Source organism: Abrus precatorius, unplaced genomic scaffold, assembly GCF_003935025.1.
Source record: "Abrus precatorius isolate BTA unplaced genomic scaffold, Abrus_2018 Scaffold6, whole genome shotgun sequence".
Classification (NCBI taxonomy): domain Eukaryota; kingdom Viridiplantae; phylum Streptophyta; class Magnoliopsida; order Fabales; family Fabaceae; genus Abrus; species Abrus precatorius.
The window spans coordinates 7,019,291-7,027,462 of NW_020874406.1; the positions used below are offsets into that span (position 1 = coordinate 7,019,291).

General features: G+C 30.7%; 1 protein-coding gene across 4 annotated transcripts; it reads left to right on the top strand.

Moving 5' to 3' along the window:
* Positions 1-1,220: 1,220 nt before the first annotated feature.
* LOC113869286 (chloroplastic group IIB intron splicing facilitator CRS2-B, chloroplastic-like) lies at positions 1,221-5,903 on the top strand. Of its 4 annotated transcripts, XM_027505533.1 has the most exons (10): positions 1,221-1,384; positions 1,919-1,983; positions 3,411-3,624; positions 3,711-3,795; positions 3,914-3,981; positions 4,200-4,250; positions 4,339-4,412; positions 5,000-5,058; positions 5,145-5,221; positions 5,694-5,868. In XM_027505533.1, the coding sequence occupies exons 3-10, from the start codon at positions 3,415-3,417 to the stop codon at positions 5,808-5,810; spliced, it is 741 nt and encodes a 246-aa protein (XP_027361334.1). In that variant the 5' UTR covers positions 1,221-1,384; positions 1,919-1,983; positions 3,411-3,414; the 3' UTR covers positions 5,811-5,868. The 4 variants fall into 4 exon arrangements, with proteins under 4 accessions (XP_027361334.1, XP_027361335.1, XP_027361333.1 ...); XM_027505534.1 differs by lacking the exon at positions 1,919-1,983 and having other exon boundaries at positions 5,694-5,887; XM_027505532.1 differs by having other exon boundaries at positions 1,221-3,624; positions 5,694-5,903.
* The last annotated feature ends 2,269 nt before the right edge of the window (positions 5,904-8,172 follow it).

Sequence of the window (8,172 nt, forward strand, 5' to 3'; positions counted from 1 at the left end):
TTCATCATTACATATATCTAAAATTATGTGGCTTTCACTCCTTACATCAACTAAAGTTCGTGAAATTAATCTAAAAATTATATTACTGCTGCATAATCTTAATTTTGTATGTATCTTTTTTTTAACATCTTGAAAGTAATTCCACATGTTATCTTAATCATCTTCTTATTTCCTTCAAATATTATACCTTTATTTTTTCGTACACTCTTCTATTCCAATATAAAATAATCACAATTTTCAGTCATCCTGCATATCAAATTAAAAAAAAATAATACAAAAATAATATTACGAAAATAAATTAACTACTTAAACAAATACTAATAGAAAAAAAATTACAAGAACATTAAATTACAAGAAATTTATATTTACATTTTTTAATATTATACTTACACTAATAAATTATCATAGCACAACAAATATTTTTTATTTCATAAATTCATAATAATATTAATATCATTATTTAAAACTTAATTGCAAAATTAAAAACTTCTAACCTTCAACTCCTTCTACAAATTCAACTTTTTTTAGATTTTGCTAAACCAATACACACCATGACATCTACATATATACACTTTAAATTGGATAAAAACTGGTGGATAAAAGAGTGTAATCTTCTTTAACTATATTGTAAAGTGTTGGAATTCAACCTATCAACACACAAGTGTCACAAAAAATTCAACTGAAATATAAGTCTCAAACAAAGACATTGTAAAATCTTAGAATTTAACCTACCAACAAACAAGTGTCGCAAAAAATTTAACCTAAATATAAGTGTCAGACTACTCTCAGCCAATACATATATCACATGACAAAAATCTAAATTATTATTTTTTAATAAATTCAAAAAATATTTTTTATGTACATAATATTTATTATCTTTTACTATTTATGAATTCTATTATCTTTTGATTTTTCATGTATTATATTTGAATTCCTCTTTCAATTTCTTTTTTATAAAATTGCTATGTTACAAAAGCAAAATTTTAAAGACTCAAAATATTAAAAAATTCAATTATTCAATAAAATAAATAAAATAACAAATTACAAGAATTGTAATAATTTTTTTAGAACAAAAGAATTTTAATAATTATTTTAAAAAATACGTAACAAATTTAAGAAAAATGCTTATATTATATATAAATAAAAGGTTAAAAAAATTTAAATTATAAAGTTATAATTTGCAGACACAGCGAAAAAATAAAATAAAATTGTAAGTTGGAAGATAGAACTGAAAGAATCCAAACACGAGGTTTGATTTTGAATAAACTCCATACAGCCCCAAATGGCCAAATGAAACCGAAACACACTCACCAAGGGTCGTTCGACAGCACCTTCGTAATCCGTCTTCTGGAGGCGTCATAGTTTGTTGAATCAAAGCATATTGGTTCGCATTCATTTGGATCCTTTTCTAAGAGTATATAGATTGTGGTTTTCAAATGCTGCAAACCTCTGCCCTAACTAAATATCATCGTTAATTGCGATTGCGTCCAAAAACATTGTTGTTGCAGCAGCAATTGTGGATTTTGGACCGCTATTTTTAAAACCTACATTTGATATTTGTGCATATATAATGCAGAATCAGTGTGTGCTCAAATGCTAATTCTTGCTCTTAACTTGGACACTTTTTTTTTTCCTTGTTTGTTCCTTTGTAACAGTGAAACATTTTGTAAATTAACGTGCTTCCCAAGTAGCTGGACACGATGTATTTCCTGTTTTACAGAACCTTTCTTTCATGCTTTAGCTTCTCAAATATAAGATAGCTAGGATTTTTGGTAGAAATTTATAGTACTTCAAAAGAATTATTTGAATTTTAATACTGTGGTCTCTATTTATGCCATCTTTTTATTGTTAAAAGAATCTCATTTATGAAGCTTCAATTAATTTTATCTTTTTCTTTTTCTTTCTTCTGTTTGCATAGTGGTTTAGGCCCTTTAGGGAGGCATTGCAGATCAGTTTCGGCTTACAGAACTGATATTAAGTGATGTAAGCATAAGCCTCTAGTATATATTCAAGCACTTCCTTATTGGTTTTTCTTAGTAATAACAATTTCAATCACTTCAACTTTTGTTTGCTGGTATTTAGTATGCTGTACATCGTGTAGGATAGACCTATGAATCTCTGGTCCCAGAATATGCAAACAGAATTATTCTGTGGTCTTGAAATTGAGGGTATTAGGCAGCCTTCCCCTTAATCAGGAGCGAAATGGATAAGATGTACTAGATAATTATTTTTAAGTCATCTTTGACTTCTCATTTATGGAATGTTTCTAGATTTTTGTTGTGCTAGTTGTTAACTTTTGTTATGTCAAGATAAAGTTGGATAAATTTATCACCATTTATATAATATAAACTTTGAGGTGTGTTTCTTTTCCTTTATGATTCCTTGTATGTAATTTACTATCACTGCTGACTTGGTCAATTTGGTTGTCCTTGTGAAATGTGAACTCGTATTTCCTCTCATAAATCAATTTCAGTTTTAAACTTTTTTTTACTTCTAAAATTGAACTGAACTGAACTGTAATTTGATAGTTAATATGCTTCTGTTAGGAGGGAAAAGGTAGGTAGTTCAAATATTTTGGAGGGTTTAAGTGTGATAAATAAATAAATAGCAGGATGCAAGGAAGAATATTCATTCAGATTTTTTAGTTGTTTTATTCTGAGCATTTAGCTCAGTTGTGAAAGGGTAACCCTTGGAGGAGACATCACTCTGCTGTTCTCAATAAAACTGTTCAATTTCATTGCTTGTATTAGAATACGTGAAAATATTCAATAATATATTGATCATTTCTATGTATTCTTAGAATTATTTAGAGTATCCAATAATATCTAGATAGCGTGTTAGAATATTTTAGGTTCCATAAACACTACGTTAAATTGTAACACGTCACAATGTCAACAGAATATTAATTCAATTTCAAAGTGTCATCCCTCAATACCTAAAACGCCGTAGTCTTAATGGCTTGTTTCTATCAATTTCTCTTTACTCTTTCCTGGGTTTGTAACAACTGTATGTTGTTGATTTTATCATATTTGCTTGGATGGTTAATATTCTTGCAATCAGCTAGAAATTTTTCCCTAAATGCATTTCCAATCACATATTTGTCTTTTGTAGCTCAATTATCTTTGTTTATGAATACTTACATGAGGTGTAATTTTGAGGTTCTAAATGGTGTACTAGAAGTTTGGTTTTGATAGGCCAATGTATGGGATATGGCTTAGTTGTTGTTGTTATTGTTTTCAATTATACAATGAGATGTATTAGAAATGGATTGGGTTTAACTCACAGCCAAAGCTAGCCCAGAGGGCAAGGATTGCCCAAGTCTTATAAGTAGTATTCTGGTTTCTAGACAAAGTGTGACATTTTAACAAGATGTTTCTTATTCATTGTATATCCTCTTCATTTTTCAACAGATCAATGTTGCAGACAGCATCTGCCCCTAGCTTTTGCTTAACCTATCATAGGAACCTTAATTATCCTTGTTCTTTAACAAAGCCTTTGGTTAAAACGTTATCTGTTTGCTGTTCGATACCAAATGCAAACATTGGAACTAAAGTGGAATATACTCCTTGGCTCATTGTTGGCTTGGGTAACCCTGGAAACAAATATCATGGCACTAGGCACAATGTAATTATTCACTCATTTATGGAATTGCTAGAATCCATTTCTATTTGTCATGATTCTCATGAACTTTATGGCATTCTCACTGTTAGGTTGGATTTGAAATAATTGATAGCATTTCTCAAGCAGAAGGAATTCCAATGAACACAATACAGTCAAAGGCCTTGATTGGAATAGGTGCCTCATGTGCTAGCATTATTTATTATGTTTTTTCTCATACTCTTTTTTCCAATTACTGATTCATATGCATGGCTACTGTAACATTGACTTATATTTTATTCTGTGAATAATACAGGTTCTATAGGAGAAGTACCGGTTTTGGTGGCAAAGCCCCAAACATACATGAATTTTAGTGGGGAATCAGTTAGTCTTCATCATACATAATAGCTAGATATTCTACAATAAATCACATGCACACACCCTTATGGAAACTGATTATAGATCAACTATCTAATTGAATGATTATACTTGACATATTGATATGACATTTTTATTTACAAAAATTTATAGTCTCTGATCTGTCACTTTTTCTGTTACTCTTCTCTGTTCCTGATTTTATCTTATTTGTTTTATTCTTGAAGGTCAGGCCACTTGCTTTGTATTACCGAATACCTTTGCGTCATATCCTACTAGTTTGTATATCTTACCTTATTCATTTTTTTTAAAAATAGTTAGTGTTATTTTTCTTTTGGCCATAAGTTTGTGGAAATTTTTATGTAGGTTTATGATGAAATGAGCCTTCCAAGTGGTGTTCTAAGGCTTCTGCCTAAAGGTGGACATGGACATCACAGTGGGTAATGCTTGTTGGATTTAAAATATCATGTTCGTAACACTTTTTTTATACATCAGAACAAAATATGATGTTAAAGGAAGAATTGTATGAGTTCTTAGTGAATAAAATCCTAACTTTATGAATTGTTATACATTAAACAGACTTTCTATAAACTTAGAGATGTAAGACAGAAATGAATAAAGATATTCATTTTTAGGGTTGGGGTTTCTAGGATGCATTAATGTGGCAAATAAGGTGGATAGAAAGGCCATTAAGATTCTTTTAACTTCTAATGATGAGGATGGTTTGTGGGTATGGCTTTAGCACTAGTTGCTTTCACTCCATATATAATTCTCCTGTTTGAATTTACCTTGATTAACAACCTTGTTAAAATGAATTTTCTATCTTCTTTAAATCAGGATAACGATTTGAATTTTCCAATTTGTAACATGTAGTATTGTAGGTCTCAATTTTTTTAGTGGTGAAGACTGTCGTGCCTTATTTGCATATTTTTTTAACTTATTATGGAAAGTGGCAGTGCATTTCTCTTTATTTGCCCTTTTGTACTGGGAAAACATGAATTCTATGACTGATGTTAGATTGTTACAGATTGAAAAATGTGATGTCTCATTTGGATGGTTCCCGTTATTTTCCTCGACTTTCTATCGGTTAGTTCCTTATTTATTGTCACTTTATGAGTTGGTATGGTCTCTTCAGTTGTTCCAGCAGTACTATATTTCAAACCTGTTTTTAGGAATCGGAAATCCTCCGGGAAATATGGATGTAAAAGCATATCTTCTACAGAAGTTCAGTTCAGTGGAGCGTAAGCAGGTTATAGTGTTATACCTTCTAGTCTTCTACCGTGAAATGGTTTACCTCTTTTATGAACCGCATTTTCTGCTTATACAGGTTGTGAAATACTTCATAGTTTTCATGTGTGTTATGATAATTTATTGATTTTATTAGTAGTGTTAGAGAAACTTATAGTTTATTTTTTATTGTAGTTATAGATTTGAGTCGTAACAAATTTGGCTATAATCAAACAAAAGCAGTTTTTTCTCGTATTGTTCCATGGTGCTTTTCTGCTTATACTACTTATGAAATACTTCACAGTTTACATGTGTTATGAGAAACAAATCTGACTATAACTACATTGGAGAATATGAGAAAGAAATGCAAAAGTATTGGGAATAATATTAAGACTGATATTTGTGGCATAATTTTATAATTACAAATTGCGTACCCTTTTTTCTTATTTGAAATTTGACGTCAACTTTTTTTTTTCTTTTGTTTAATGATGAAGATCGATGCTTCATTGGAGCAAGGAGTTGAAGCTGTAAGGACCTTAGTGCTCAGTGGGTTTAACCACCATATCTCTAGATTCAATTTAGAGCAAAAGTACAAGTACCATAAAGTTTAATTTCTCTCTTATGTACCGCCCGTTTTGGGCATAGATGAAATCCAAGGTTACCTTACTGTGTATGATAGCAGTCTTACCTAAGAAAACATTGTCCTAACCTGTGCATTTGTGGATAGTTACTTCATGGTGTGAAAAGTAATATTGTAGTAGAACTTTAACGGTGGTTGCGCTCTTGGGAAAAATGGGACAGGATTTCCCTTCTTTGTGAGACCCAAAATGGGCACTGAGATGCGGATAAAAAACAGGAAAATAAATCAGAGATGTACAGCAAGATTTTAATGTGAAAAGCTCCTTAATATGAGAAGAGAAACACTATGAGACTTAGTCCAAAAATAACCTCCACTATAAAATGAATAACAAATACAATGATCTTTCATACGTCAAGGACTAAGGACTATTTGAAGGTAACAGTGCTTCTTTCCTTTCTCATGGAGGATTACACAAGATTGTTAACGATTTGAATTTCTTCCTATTTGTAAGGGAGAAAAATATTAGCAAGACAATTTTTTAAAACACTTTTGATTATTAGTTAAAATTTATTAAAAACCACAAAAGTATAAGAGAGAAACATTAAAATTTAGAAGTAAGAATAAGATTAATATGATTTTTGTAATTTTTAATAAATTGTAGGCAGTAGTTAAGAGTGTTAGAGTATATTGTTAGCATTTCTCTCATAAAATAATATAAGAAGATGAAATTTTTATTAAGGTTTATACTTGCTTTCTATTGGAAAATTTTTAATTAAGGAAAGATTCATATTCATGAACAATATAATAAGTAACTCTAATAGCAACGACTAAATATTGGAGAGCAATTCAATAATTTCATAGTTGTTAGAGTCAACAATAGTTTCTTTTTAACTTTTAGTGGATCTCATAGTTGTTTTTAACATGTAAATAGTAATTATTTTTAATTAACTGTCTTTTATGTTATATTTTCAAAGCATAAGATAAGTTGTTAAATTATAATACAGTTGATCGACTAAGTATCACAAATTATGTATGCAAATTGTTAAAATAGTAACTTATGAGAGATGGTTGATTCCATTCATTTTTAAAACAATATTCAAAATTGGTAGCTTATACATGCAAAAGCAACCTTTGTTCTTAGGCATTACATAACCTATTTTTTTTGGGACTCATAATTTCAAAGAAAGTAAAGCACAAAGAGGTGAACAAAACTGTCTGTGTAAAACCCTCTTTTTCATTTATATATTGTTTGATATTTATTTTAATATTGGGTGGTATTGGAGTGTGTTTTAAATTGAATGGAATAATGTTTATTAGGGTTTTGGTGTAGGAGATCTTGCTCAAGCAAAGTAGGTCTTGCTCAAGCGAGACTAAGCACTCAAAATCACATGTTTTTAGGGTAATCTCACTCAAGTAAGATGATTCTCCCTCAAGTAAGATAGGATAGAATTGGCCCAACTATCACCTTGCCCAGGTGAGAGTGAGCTTGCTCAGGCGAGTAGAGATCTCGCCCAAGTGAGCTAAGTCGCTCAAGCGAGGACTTATAGGAAAAATGTTCAATTCTCTGTAAAGCTTTTAAACAAGATTATAGCCCAAGACCTAGCCCTACCCAGCCTTGAAAAAAATCATCCAACCTTGACCCTGTGTTAATTAAAAAATAACGATTAAGCCCTAAATTATATAGTCCAAAATATACAGGTCAGGATTGGGTTATCCATGGGTTGGCCATGACCCTGAAATACTTCACGTTAATCTTCTTTCTCTCGTAAGAACCTTGTCTCTATTCTCTAAAATACCAAGAACCTTAATCCCCTTTCTCTAAATCATACATAGATGTAAGTGGCTAATGCTATAGATTTCATGAACCCTAATTCCTAAATTGTCTATTCTCGTATTTCACAGGTTGCTCCTCCTCCAATACTTCTCAGATTCAAAGCTTCTTGCGAGGTGCCCATTCAATATTTCTTAGATTCAAAACTCCTTGCTGAGGCTCCAACTTTTGAGTCATAGTGCAAGGTAATAGTTCAATTCTCTTTATCTTAACATCTGAATCTATCTTTCACGTTTTGGGTTTGGATCTGTTACTTTGCCATTTTTTTTTTGGTTTTTAGTTTCAATTTGTTTTGAGTTGAGCATATTGAAAGAACACCACATCTCCAACATAAGAATGAAAAGCTCACACTATTTATTATCTAAAAATTGAAAACTTAATTCAATAATAGTGAAAAATGTGGAATTCTACATTTTGGTTATCTGAAATGTAGCAGATATACATTCTCCATATATGAAAAATATTGATACTGCTACTTCCTTTCCACTTCTATGGATTTTTTTGGTTCAACAATCACTATCAAATTGGTAAAATAGAATCCTGTTGTACTGGATGCAGCAGT

What these genes read in the sequence shown, in the direction of transcription:
- LOC113869286 (XM_027505532.1), top strand. Translation starts at nt 3,370, where the DNA reads ATGTTTCTTATTCATTGTATATCCTCTTCATTTTTCAACAGATCAATG. An exon ending in ATCATGGCACTAGGCACAAT is followed by an intron (nt 3,625 to 3,710) that starts GTAATTATTCAC and finishes TCTCACTGTTAG; the next exon opens with GTTGGATTTGAAATAATTGA. An exon ending in TTTTCCTCGACTTTCTATCG is followed by an intron (nt 5,059 to 5,144) that starts GTTAGTTCCTTA and finishes ACCTGTTTTTAG; the next exon opens with GAATCGGAAATCCTCCGGGA.